At 36.2% G+C, this 14,413-nt stretch overlaps 1 protein-coding gene across 1 annotated transcript in view; it reads right to left on the bottom strand.

Moving 5' to 3' along the window:
- Positions 1 to 603: 603 nt before the first annotated feature.
- ghrhrb (growth hormone releasing hormone receptor b) overlaps positions 604 to 14,413 on the bottom strand; it is a 35,197-nt gene continuing 21,387 nt past the window's right edge. Inside the window, exons 4-13 of the mRNA XM_039670140.2 lie at positions 11,675 to 11,775; positions 9,773 to 9,870; positions 9,516 to 9,648; positions 8,706 to 8,859; positions 6,697 to 6,757; positions 6,467 to 6,536; positions 6,055 to 6,146; positions 5,645 to 5,774; positions 3,487 to 3,528; positions 604 to 3,394 (exon numbers count right to left, since the gene is read on the bottom strand). Coding sequence (XP_039526074.2) covers positions 3,212 to 3,394; positions 3,487 to 3,528; positions 5,645 to 5,774; positions 6,055 to 6,146; positions 6,467 to 6,536; positions 6,697 to 6,757; positions 8,706 to 8,859; positions 9,516 to 9,648; positions 9,773 to 9,870; positions 11,675 to 11,775 — 1,064 coding nt within the window. The 3' untranslated portion in view covers positions 604 to 3,211. The remainder of the gene's footprint in view (positions 3,395 to 3,486; positions 3,529 to 5,644; positions 5,775 to 6,054; positions 6,147 to 6,466; positions 6,537 to 6,696; positions 6,758 to 8,705; positions 8,860 to 9,515; positions 9,649 to 9,772; positions 9,871 to 11,674; positions 11,776 to 14,413) is intronic.

Here is a 14,413-nt window from a genome sequence, read left to right as displayed (position 1 = left end):
GGAAACACTGATATAATGGACTTCAATGGGAACCAAACGGTTCAAGGTCCAAATGAGAATTTCAATGCAGCTTCAAAGGGCTTTAAACGACACCAGACGATGAATAAGAGTCTTATCTAGCGAAACGATCGGTCATTTAAAAAATAAATAAGCACAAATACTCACCTTTCTCTGTTCTGTGATGAGCGTTCGTGACTCTCCTGTTTAAACTCGTTCATCGAAATGAACAAATCTTTATTCGAGTCATGACTCGAAGGGTCCTAGATAAGACCCTTATTCATCATCTAGTGTTGTTTAAAGCCCTTTGAAGCTGCACTGAAACTCCCATTTGGACCTTGAACCATTTGGTTCCCAATAAAGTCCATTATATGGAGAAAATCCTGGAAACTTTCTTTTCGACTGAAGGAAGAAAGACGTGGACATCTTGGATGACATGGAGTTAATAATCATGAATTAAAAAAAAAAAAAAAGTGAACTACTCCTTTAATGTGTCTTTGCCACCATTGTGGAAAAATACAGTAACAAGTGAACAGATCTGCTTTGACCAATTATAGAAGAAATGCTGCAAAAATGTTGCAATTTAAGGAGGCGTTTACACAATAATCTTTTTAACTAAAGCATACTTTTTTAATGCATTTTGGCCATTCATTTACAATGACGTTTTGGGGGCCTGAAAAAACAAACTATTAAAAAAAAAAAAAAAAAACGGGTGCGAGATAAAAACATTGGCGTTATTGTCTCTGTGTAAACTACAGAAATGCGAATTTGTGATTTTTTTGACAACATTGTCCTCTGTACTCGAAGATGAAAATCTTTTCCTTATTTTCAAATCAAATTTCCATGACCATTGCCTACTGTATGGTAATTGGTGTCAATTTACATATACACAATGTCACAATTCACGAAGCACAAAATAAAGATATTTACTCCACACATTTAACAAAACTAATATACATCTGATAACTGCATATGTTAAGGCAGGCTGGTGAATGTAGCAACAACACTTACATTTAAGACAACAGAAGTCATCGGAATGGGAATCTGCAACATTTTGATAACCAGAAACAGACAATATACTCAACACAAATTTAAATAACAATCAGAGAATAAATACATTTTAGCATAGCATATAACCATAATGTCAGAAAGTGTCAGGCTTATTCCTGATTCACAGTCCTTTTTGTATTGAATGGTTTTGAATTCATGATCCCTGCAATGTGTTCTTGTCTGAAATCATGTTTGAGCAACAATAAATTCTGTGATAGAAAATAAAAACGCATTTGGGTTTTTCTGAGTTAACACTATTGCACATTTCTATGGCACTGACTTTATACAGCTTATATACAGCCCCTATCCGACATACAGTATGTTCAATTATGACAAGTATCCAGGCTCACAAAAGACTGGAACTTTCACATAAACTCGTATTGCAAAATAAATGTGAGAGATTGTGATTGAAATTAATAGCACTAGTGATGTGTTGCAATTATTATTAATGAAAATGAGCACTAATATGAATTAAACTGTTTATAATTAAACCACCAAATAGCTGAGCATAAATGTCAGTAAAACATAGTACACATCACATAAAATCTACTACTGTACATACAGCAAGGATATTTACAAATACATTTATAAACTACAAAACCCGTTGAAACCAGATAAAAAAAAAAAAAAACTTTACAGTCTAGTGCTCCAGATGTGTGCAATGCAAAGGATTCTTAAATAGGCAATTTTCAAAACAGTATTATTCATTATAATACACAGGGATCATTTCTGGTTCAGTCTTGGGGACTCTGGTATAATATTGGCCCAGTTATGGCTGTTTTATGGAGCTTCTGGATAAGTTGTGGCTGAGTTCTTGGGCTAAAGGTGGTGGCAGTTTGGCTTTTGTCTGGCACACATATGGAGATTAGGGTGTTGTTTTGGGCCAGTTCTGGATAATATCTGGGTACATTGTAAAGCTCTGGGCGAGTTTTGGTCTGCTCCCGGCATTGATCTGGTTGAATTACGGCAAACAGTATTTGGGCCAACCTTGGGGCGTAATTCCATGCGGTATGTGTGGGTCAAAATCTCAGCCGAAATTTAGCCAGATCCGACCCAAAGGCAATTTGCTATCTGGGTTGTAAATACTCATATCATGACTATTCATCATCTTTAAAATTTTAAAACATCTACATTGTAAGGTTCTCTTTGTACAGAGACTGGTTTTTGTTTTATTAATTTTTTTTTATTTCATTTTCAATAACTTCTAATGATTTAATCAAAGCTAATTTATTTGATTCAAAATGAACACAATATTTTGAAAATACCAACTATTTAAGAAAAATACTATGTAAGCCCTGTAAAAATGTTATAATTCTTTACACATACAGGGCCAGTGCACTGTGCAATATAGTGCCTTGAAATCCAATTTACAAAATTAAATATTAAGAATAAGAATGTCTTTATGAATATAAAAATACCTTCTTTCTTTCTTTTTTAACTGATAACTATTATTTTGTGAATGATCCAAAATAAGATCTGTTTACTGTAAGGCAATTAGCTGTATTCAACATTCAACAAGGCAGGCAGACCATAAGTCTCAAGTGACAAACAACGGAGTGATAAATGCAACTTGCAGAGCAACATGTTTAACAAAGTTAAATCACGATCATCATATAAGATGCTCTTTTCCATATATAAAAGTTGATGGGGATTACAAAATGTGTAAATGACAGTTTTTCTGTGAACTGTCCTGTATTGGAATTTGTTCTGTAAATGGCAACCATCTACTGTAATTTAAACCAGCAGTAGGGGAAACTTAACAATATGATTTGGGCTTTTGAGTTATTTTATCAGTAAAGAGTTTAATTGTTACAGTGATGTGATGTTTAGAAAAAAGAAGTACATTTTTGGATTGTTCAGCACCCATTTTATATCCTTAACACAATGCATGAATTTGAAAGTTTTTCAATAATTTGTGCCTTGTGTCTTAGTGCTTCAAATCTGGCCCTCCTGTCTTTTAGCTACAACCCTAATCAAACACATCTGAACATGTTAATAAATATATTTAGGATTAATGTAAAATTACAGGCAGGTGAGTTTGATCAGGTTCGAAAACTAAACCGAGGAGGACAGTTATAACCTCAAAGATCAGGGTAGAAGAACCCTGGTTAAGAGGTTTCAAGAAAGAGAAAAAGGGAATGAGATGAATTGTAAATAATTGGTTTCAGACGGTCAACACACTGTTGTGGGACTCTGTTAAGGGCTGCTCCTTAGGGCTGGACTTCTCTAAAACTGAGATTTGTGTGACTGTGCTGCTCTCAGTAAAGAGGGTTCGTCTTCTCTTACTGTATCTCAAATAATTTTGTGTCTGCCACTTCCACATTCTCTTCTTTAGTTCTGCTTGTACCTGAAATGCAAAAATATGAATGTGTATTTTTGAAAGCAGCATGTGTTTCCTGTTTTACACAAATTTACAATTAGGGGGAAATTGTAGCTTACCTCTCCATTGAGAAAACAGTATAACAGAGCCACAACAAAACCCTGAGATGTACAGAAACACAATATTACAATCAGTAAGGGTGCACAGATCACAGAACAGCTCAATATTATGCTTATTCAGATATTACCATCTATGTGGTCAAAAAGTCAGCAATTTCAAAGAACAAAGTGCACGATAAATGTTATTCTGAGTTATTGATTATATCATGAGTTATTGTCTCCCAAAAGAAATAACTGATTCTGAACTGCCTGAAACAGGTCATTGGTACCATAGTCACCATATGTTTGGTCTAAAACGCAAGGACAGCAGGTCTGTTTTGCCGCAGGACTGCAAATGTAAGTACATTATCTGTCATCTTTGCAGTACTGTGCTATGAAGAATAGCACATATTAAGTACTGTAACATATAAAGTAACATATTTTAGCAACAGTGTAAAAATGATTAAAATAACATGCACAATACCGATAAACATGAATATCTATTGGTACTACATGGATCACATGACTAAACTTACGTCATCGTTTTGAAATACCTCGTGTTTCACTGTCCACACTACAACGCGAAAACGGCGTTTTCAAATTTATCCACTTTGGAGAGTGTTTTCCAAACGATACGTTTTTGCTGACTTAAAACACTGTCTCAGTGTGGACGGAAGGCCAAAACGGAGAGAAAAATATACGTTTTCAAACGAAAGTGTATGTGCCTATGTATGTTTTCTTCTATTTTCATATTTCATTACATTATTTAAGTAAGTTAAGACCCAATACTTGAACAGTTTAAAGTGTAATCCGGCCATCCAGGATGCAGCCTCTGAATAGGTACGCAGTAAACCAGCCATGGTCTTGGCTAAGCCGAAAATACAGGACTCGGCGGCGTCGGGGCTGAAACATTCTCCCATGTCTTCCAGTAAAATATAAAACAAGTCCGTGGCCTTCGAAGAATGCAGCATTCACATTGGAACACAGCTTGTGTCTCATTTCGGCCTCATACCTTATTGAGGCTGCCTCATTTGAGTAAAGTAACCATTATATATCAAAGTCATAAAGAAATTAAAACTATTTATATTCTTCAGAAGGAATAATGGTCAACGGTTACTTTTCTGAAATGAGGCACCTTCAATGAGGTAAGCAGCCGATAAATGCAATCTCTTAAAAAGATGCAGCCTTCGAGTGAATCCCAGCTAAAGACTAAATCCTACATCACACTGGTTCTCAATCCAAGTCTGGGGGACCCCCAGCACTGCACAATTTAAATGTGTCCATAACCAAACACACCTGATTCAACTTATCAGCTTGTTGGTAAAGACCTCAGATGGATGTTTCAGACAAGAGAGACATCCACAATGTGCAGTGTTGGGGGTCCTCCAGGACCAGGGTTGGAAACCCCTGCTTTATTGAACCGTTTCAGACACTGTGAGAAAATGTAAGTGTTTACCTTAGGTGCATGTAAACCTATTAATTAAATTAGGAAGCTTTAAAAATAGCATTATAGGTGCACTTTAATATACACATAACGTATATATTATAAACACATCAAATTGTACATCAGACAATTCCACAATTGATGAGCACTAGTTAGGGTGTCCAGAAGTCCTTTTTTCCTTGGTATAATCCTGTATTTTGGTCCTGTCCTGAATTGTTATGAAAAAAAAAAATGTTTTCTCTAATATTTCTATCCTTAATTGTCTTTGCTAGGTGATCATAAAAGCGAGTAGTAGTTTTCTGTCATGCGAGAATAGCCTGATGTGATTGGAGGGATGGTGAATTTGTTCCCATAAATATACTATGACAAGATTGTTTGAAGAACAAAGATTGTTTGAAGAACAAAATTACCATCCAACCAATCACAATTTGTTATAGATTAATCTGACGTCCAAGTGAAGTCCAAGTGTCAAACAAGCGTGTGTGTACATTTAATCAGGATCTTCAAAAATACTTTATCAAGTTATTATGTGCATTAAGTTGTGAAAAAATAACTCTTTGGTATCACGCTGAATGACATGCACCAGAAGCACTCTCTCAGACAGCGTGCAATCCCGAAATCATTGTTGTTTTTTTACCATGCCGTCCTGTATTTCTCCATGATAAATCTGGTCTTAGTATAATTAAATCTGGAATTAGTATTCTGAGAATTTCACAGATGGTTGATTGTACACACCTGAAACGGGCCCAGGCCAAGCTCGAGAAAGTGGCGTGCATTTTCTCCAGTGTTTTCTGGCAGGAAAGCAAATACCATGTAGTGCATGCCAAACAGAGGAATCAGGAAAAGAGTGGACTTGGCCAGTCTCCTACAAGTATACATAAAGATCAGCATTATTTCAGATTAATAACAAACCATTAAATTACGTTTTGAAGGGGAATTTATCATGAGAGAGTAATGAGCAACTGTGATGGCTGTAAATAAAAGCAGACTGAAAACGGCCTACTTTGATATTGCATCGAGAATTTCAACAAGACAATAACGCACAACTTCAGTAGCACGTGTGCAGCTGATACACAAGTATTGTACAATTGTCTCTGAATCAAACATTGACTCATATTTGCTTTGAGTGTGCATTACAGGCCTACATTAAGTGGTTGGTATCATTGCCACCCATTCCTCGAGACTTCAGCTTCTGCACAAGAATCCGGATCACATTTATGAAGATGAAGAAATTGATCTAGATTAAAAAAAAAAGCAAGAATTCATCTCTGTATAAAAGATAAAGGAAAAAGCTCATATACTCTACACATCAACAGACTGTGTCATCAAATATCTAAAAAGAAACATCACGATGACTAGGGCAAAGAAAACGTGTAAGTATAATTTTGATATACTACGTAATTGTATTGTTGTGGCTAATAATGGCACATGAAACATACATTAATAATATATATTTTGAAAAATACTATTGCAACCAACAGCTTCCACTGTATTCCATATGTGGCCTTTATATACATATATAAAATCAAATCAGCTGTGTTTTTCTGTGAATCATACCAGGAGAGATCCTGTGATTGGTCCTTTGATAATCCACCAAAAGTAAGCAACATCTGTGTCATCCCAGCACCTGCAATGATTATATGAGTACACCTGCATAGAATCTGCACTTTCGCAATAAGGGCAGAAATGTATGCAGCACAGAAATATTGAAAATCAAATCAAATCAAATCAGACCAAATGAGAAACGGACAGTTTGTCTATACAAGCTTAGATCAATCTGGACTTACCCTCTGTTATCAAAAAAATTCCTTGCTAGGACCCAGATGATCAGTATTAGTGTTGGTAGACCTACAGGATACAGACAGAACAATTCAATAAACAAAATGTAATCAAATTGTAAAACATTTTTGTTACTCTGCTAAAACAGCAGTTTGATATCTTCGGTAAGTGCAATAATTTAGTGTATATTCAAAATATCGAAATGTAGAGGTCTGATGCCTACAGGTGTCACCAATGGAACATAATACGATTGAGAATGAGGAGTTGACGTCATTTTACAGTGCCCCTCCCCTTTCCGCCATGTTGGTAGGATTCCCACGACAAAACAGTATTGATTACGTGTGTTTTTAGCTCGGTAGTAGAGGAGTTTCTCGCAATACCGCACTGTTTTACCATGCCTGGAAGTAACTGCTGCGTTAAAAACCGATAAAAACCCTGGTAACCGATAGCGTCACCTACCATCATGGCCGACCGGCTCAGACCCCGCCCAAATAGGCACGTGACTCCTCATTCTCAATACCACACTATCATGCAACTACACTACAAATCATTGAGAAATAAATATTATATAATAATATACACTTCCAGTCAAAAGTTTAGAATCATTACAATTTTTGTATGTTTTAAAAGAAGAAGTTTATGCTCAACCATGTCAGGATTATGTCTCGTTATGTGTTTGCTTGACTCACTGTATCTAGATCAGTTTAATTTGTGTTCATTAGTTACTAGTAGTCATTAGTTTGTTTTCACCTGATGTTCATAGTTCATTGGTTTGTTTCACCGCATTTAAGCTCTGTGTTCAATTCTACCTTTTCAAAAATAAAAATATACAGCAAAGGTCCCTTTAGGGGCTATATCTTGGTCTGTTTTCATTCATTTCATCTGAGCCCAACGTGACGTCACGTCCAATGAAGGGTGCTCGCGCCTTCTCAGCATCATAGCCCGATAGTATGGGCGTGGCTTATAGTATATAAGCAGGGCTCGGAGGCTGTTTCTCTGATTTTCATCTCTTCAGCGAAGCTCGTTGCATCGCTGGATATAGAGAGAAGCCATATCCAGGCGCCTGAAAGGCGCTTGAGTCTCAAGCTGAATGCGTAAGAGTTGGCAGCCCTGCGGGAGATAAATCGTCGCCAGCGTTCCTCCTTCCGCCATGCTTTACTCCATGTGAGGATTGTTTACATCAGACTAGAGTGCGCACTGCCGCATACACACAGTGATTATAAAGTAAATGCGGGGATTGTTTACATCAGAGTGCGCACGTATTTTGCGCAGCATATATACAGTACGCAGCGTTTAAGCGATCGATTTATTTTTCACGGTATTTTGAAGTGCCCGCGATAACAATATCGTGCATATTCATTAACGCGATTTATCGCATTACCGAATACGGCACATGTCTAGCATACATTTAACATTTAAAATAACGAACTTGAGCTCGCAAAACGCACGATATGTGAACAGGCCCTAAGGCTGTATTTTATTAAAATACAGTAAAACCTGTGAATTGTGAAACGTTATTACAATTTAAAATAACTTTTCTATTTTAAATTGTCATGCAACTTATTTGCTCCTTGCTGTGTGCGTTCATGTGTTTTGTCTTTTGAGTCTTTTGAGATGCTCTGAAGGAAGGGTGGGATCTTATGCTTTAAAAAATAGCTTGATATTGCTAGCCTCTCCAAAAAATGCCTAACTTACTGTACTTGTGATGAATCGAATGCTTTGCATTTGAGACAATTGAGATTGCGTAACTATAGTGTTGGTAAATGTTCAGGGGTGCACGTTTACGTAGATTGCAGAGTAAAGCTGATGCTAAAAGACAGAAATGCGGTCGTGTATTATCGTGTGTATTATTTTGAATAAATGCATCACACTACTAAGTTTTTTTTTTGAATCTTACTTAGCCAAAACTTCTTTCAAATACATACATTTTTTTTCCAAACTTTTGACCAGTAGTGTAGTAATATTTAATCATGTTATATAACAATATGTTCTCAAGTCTGCTAGAGTACCCACTTACCCCAGCCAATAATAATGTACCACCAGAAATACTTCTTCTGTGAGACAAAGGTTAAAGCTAGAAGAGTCTGTAGATACATCCCCTCTACCAACAGCCAAAAATAGTTAGCCAGGATGCTGAACTGGAAGAAAGCCACTGCTGCCTTGCAAGAGGTCTGAAGAGGAAGATGAGAAATTGTAAGTGTTCGTCAAGATGTATGTATTCATTTACAGTACATATCTTTCCACTGAAGATACAAGACCATAGAAATTTGCCACAGCGTGTAGAAAATTTCAAGACCTCTGCATTGCAACTTAAAGTATGAAATGATTGCAGTGCTCAGACATTAGCACAGCATAATGTTAGAGATGAGAATTAAGTAGTGCTGATAAAAAACAGCACAAATACCATCACAGAGGAGGAGAGGGGTGTGCGAAGAAGACTGTTAGCTATGAAGAAGTGTTTTTTATACTTCAAAGAAGGTGTTTCAGTTCTAGCGGAGGCAGATCTTGAAAAGTGTGCCTTAAAGGCACAGATGAGTTGGCTGATACTGACAGGGGCGAAAAAATGGATGCAGACATGTGAAGTTAGTGTCACTATGCAGACAGAATCTGGTGTAAAGCTTTGAAAGTGCTCTATTATTCCAGATGAATGCTGCAGCATCAAGCATTGAGACCTAATATGCTCACTGACCGGAAGGCTGATGGAGAACATGAGCATTGACATGTTGAATACCATTCATTAGCTCATTATTTTGAATGACGTTTATAAAACAACAACAAAAAAAAAACTAAAATTCTGCATGAGCCTGTGACAGTTGGCAAGTCTTACTGATGACATCGAGCAGTGGTCCAGATTCTCGTCGGCAAAGAGAACTGCATCTTTGATGAAGATTGCACTGGCTCGCAGGATGAAGGACGCGAACAGATTGATGTGAATGTAGTTTCTGGTGCAGTGGAACTTCCTGTTTTGAGCAGAGTAATATTGATTAGCAGATTATTCAACAATTTGTCACACAACTCCCACAGATTAAAATTTCTACTGATCTTTGTGAGGTTACATGAACTTAGTGGGGATTCTTGCAGTACCTGAAGGCTGTAAACACAAAGATGGCAGAGATGAGGGAAATCAGAGAGGTAGCGTAGCCCGCAGTGTACACCTGCCTGAAAGTTGAGTAATATGTGGTCTGGAATAGAGGGGGAAGATAAAACATGAAAAGACAATTACACAATTATTTCTAAAAAAAAAAAAATGTCTTTTCAATTTGATTGGTGCACTTCAACATTTTGTTTTACATTTCTGTTTTTATTGGGCCTTATTGGTTTTTATTGGGCCTTGACACACATGTAGAACAATTTTCTGTGTAGATTGTTCATTAATCTATTCTTACATACTTTTTCCCAATGTACTAAATGTGACAATTCGATAATTACATTTGAATAATTCTAATAATTTCAATTCAATTTGGATAATTCTAAACATGTCATGAATCATAGAGGGTATGAGGCTGGATGGAGAAAAGAGGTCTGAACAATGAATGTTATAAAGTTATATTCAACCAATAATAAAGTGCAGCAAAATGAATTAAAAATGAATGACAAAATTTAAAACTGATAAAACTTAATTCATGGATCTTTAACGTTTAAAAAACGCTTTAGTTTGATATTCTGAAGTTTTTTAGATGTTACCACTTTTTTCAGAACATTCAGAGAACGTTCAATAGTAACATTCCTATAATTTTTGCAAAATGAAAAAAAAAATATCTCTTTTTTACATTTAAAAAACTGGATATTTTTTAAATGTTAAGAGCATTGATAAATACAGTAATACAGCTAAATGTTGATAGAACATAATTTTGTCAGCTGTGGGAATGCTAACAATGCTGTCATCAAAATTCAAAAACAGATAAAGGAATCTTAACCGAACCGATGATATACAAACATTCCTACCTCTGCATCCCAGCATATGCAAGACCTTTACATGCAGATTACAGCATATGTAACTAACTATACTTCATGTGCATCTATAACTACATTTCTACTTCCGCTGATCCAGTCACAGCTGAAAGTCATTATGAGTTATTATACAAATTTAGCCCTCATGAGAGAGAGAGAGAGAGAGAGAGAGAGAGAGAGAGAGAGAGATACGAGTTGTATGCTCTTGTCTGTCTAATTCAACTAATTGGTTAGTTCACAACAGGAACACTCATCTATTTTATTCAAAGTATTGTCTCTGTTCTCTTTACCATTGCACTGTGGTTATCTGGCACAAAAAAAAGATAAATATAAAGATATTGTCAGGCAGAAGAGAAGATATTTATGCTTTGAGGTGAGTAAATATATATATATTTTTTTAATTTGCTCCCATCAACTATTAACAAAACCAAAGTGATCTTTCAAGTTCTTAACCCAGATAGAAAGAAAAGTGAGAGGTGTTTTTGAAAAAGTGGTAAAGAGCTTCACATGTGTGGCACGAGGTAAGCGGGCGTTTTCAATTCATTCCCTATGACATCAGCTTAAATGCTCAAGTAACAGAATGTGGGCCTGACAGCAGAGCAAAGGAAGCCGTGACAGTACAAAGTCCCTTTAGACAATGTTTTAAAATCTGAGAAACATTATGCAAAAACGAGGCAAAAAATCCAGGTCAGAATCTTGGAAACGTAGCAACGCCCCTGCTTGGTTCTGTGCCAGTGAACACAAACTGAAATTAGGGTAAAAATAACTACATACTGTATATAACTATATGGAGACCTTAAGCAAACCAAAACCCATGAGGCTTCATCTAATTTTGAACATTTTGGAAAAACATCACAGCATTTGTGCTTTATTTCTACAAAAAAAAAAAAGAGAGAGAGAGAGAGAGAGAGAGAGAAAAGTATCAATACAAATACACAATGGTTATGGGGAAGATTCTTTGAGGATGTCTAACACTTTTAAAATAAAAGTTGGTATAGAAATAATTTTCACTCAGAAATTGATAGTAGTTTTCACCTCAGTTTCCGATTCCACGTCCTCCACAATCTCACAAGCATTCTTATAGGATGGGTAGATTTCCATCCAGCCATTATTGGTGCAATTCCTAAATATGAAACCTGTAAAATAATGTTAAACATAATTATCAGCTTGCAACATTGAACATCTTGATACATAATTTGCCAAAAAGAAACTTTATAAAAGTCCAAACACTAACAGCTGTTCATTACATTGCCTGTGTTAGAAAGATACACCTGCTTTTCTGTGGAATTATTCACAAAAACAAAACTTCATTTGTCCTAGATTTTTTTCCTCACTATGAAATGTTCTATGAAGCTACTGTATAAACTCAACTCGAATAACATTAAATACCAGGATGACACTGTCTCTGCTACAGTGATCCACATGTCCTTCCTCTCTGTAGCATTTGACAAAAAAGGGATTATGTTTTTATTAATCTGCTTATACCTTTTGTTGTATTTCATGATATGTACTGTAGATGTGTGGATTGAGAGCTCAGATAGATATATCAAACCAGTCAGGTTTATATAAAATTATTTTATCAGCTTGCTTGCATGGGGTTTACTGTGTGTCATATAGGTCACAGTAATTCGAGACTGTCTGACTGAATATCATTTCTGAAAAACAGCACTCTCTTTGACCAAAGCGCTTAAGCCCAAATTGGTTAGGGAGCAATAGAGTTTATTTGCTCAATAATAATACAAAAAAAAAAATAGGGTTCAATGGTTCGATGCAAGCAGTTAATCAAAGACCTCTTTCTCTTGAGAACCTTGTGATTGCACATTACAGCTTTTGGGTTCTAAAGCCCACTCAAACCCTAATACACTGTGTGCTGAGGGAGTTAATCATGTGCTCTAAAGACAAATGCTCTCTTCTGTTATTTCATTTTTTGGTAGAAGATGGTAAATTTCAGCAAAATGGCCCATTTGAGCTTTGAGCATTACTGAGAATCAGATGTTCCCCCTAGTTGGAAAATAAACTAGCATGAGGAGTTCTTTTGGATTTTGATTGGATTGTCAAACCAGTGTTCCCAGTATTAAAACAGAACTTAGCAGTGAGGCAACCTGCCACTATACTGTAAAAACATATATAAATCTGATTCCATTGAGTCGGTGTGAATACCGAGGTTATGTCATTGTTAAGTTGTAGAAATTCCAGTCATCCATGATTCATTTATTCAGTCCAATTACTTAGAGAATACACAATACTTCTTTTTCACGCCTATAGTCAAAAAAGAAATAGGAGAGAGAGTATTTATGTTTAAGGCTCCTTCAGACTGGAATAACTTACCTTCAAATATACGATCTTTAAAATTTCACATATTAAAAATAGTTTGTCTTCTTATTTTGAACTAAATTGTTAATGTTTCAGATGATACTATACTAATTTACAAGTCCTTTTATTCCTTGTTTTTACTGTATTTCACCACAGCTTCTGTGTGGCTAACAAACACAGTCTCATGCCAAGACGTCATATAACTGACGTCTTGGGACGTCTTTTGACCATACGTCAACATCCGCCGCTTTAGGGTACCCTTTAACGTCGGTTAGATGACATTATCGGATCCTAACCCTACCCCTAAACCTACCCCGTCACCTAACTGACGTTAAAGGTAAAGCGTCAGTTGTATGACGTCCCAGGATTGTCATGTAACTGACGATAAAGGGTACCCTAAAACGGCGGATGTTGACGTATGGTCAAAAGACGTCCCAAGACGTCATATGGGCTAACTAGTGGTTGTATTTATAATGTTTTACCTATTTTTTTGTTGTTGTTGTTTTTATGGCAGTGTGTTGATTGTTGTATTGTTTATGTCTTATTGTAATGTGTATGATTTGTCCTTTGTTTTGTATTGTATTGTATTGTATATTAGTATTTGAAGTGACAGATTTGAGAAGTTGCACGTAATTGAGGATATATTGCGAATGTAAGAATAAATGCAAATGTATATTACATGTTTATGACTGTCATTGTATCTCTGTGAATGGCATTTTACACATTTGTGACTACTTGTCTGCAGCTTCAAATTCAGAATACAGGTTTGTGTCTGTTGTCTGCAAGTGCAAATTTCAACATTCAACTTCAGATTTTTATTTTAAAGGATTTCACATTGGAGCTGTGAGTGTAAATATGTACAAACAAGAACGGATATTTATTGTACAAGTTCTCAAATTCATATCTACGTGCTCTCGAGTATTGCTACTCTTTTACATTCAGAACTGTACCTTTAAAAATGTTTGCAAGAATTAAAAAAAAAGGTTTCAAGAGGATTGAAGATAGAAAATGACTAAAATAGCCTACAAATAAACTCATATATCTGTATGCATTTACATGATGTACTTCATTTAGACTAAGCCTCAGTTAACTCTGTAAGACTTGACATTACAGCTAACCTATGACCTTCAGTCTCCTCACCTACACTTATCTTGGCCATTCTAAAGGCCTGCTAAGTGGGTGGTTCAGTGCTAGCTTGCCAATGGGATTTCTTTTCACCCGCTGTTTCTAGCATTACCATAAAACAGAGTTCATCATGTGCTGCAAGTATCTCTCCCAGAAGCCACAGTGGGGGAAGACGAGAGTACTGAGGACCTGACCGCTGCTGCTTTCTGTGGTGGAGATGTCAGGCACTGGCCTAGGGGGACTGAAGAGATTGAACAACCAGTGCTAACAGCCCCTGCTATTATGCCTGCTTTAACCCTCTTTGATTTTTAATATTTGTATTATTTCCTTGGCACA

Source organism: Pimephales promelas, chromosome 8, assembly GCF_988280905.1.
Source record: "Pimephales promelas chromosome 8, fPimPro1.hap1.1, whole genome shotgun sequence".
Classification (NCBI taxonomy): Eukaryota; Metazoa; Chordata; class Actinopteri; order Cypriniformes; family Leuciscidae; genus Pimephales; species Pimephales promelas.
This window is presented reverse-complemented; position numbering and strand designations above follow the sequence as displayed.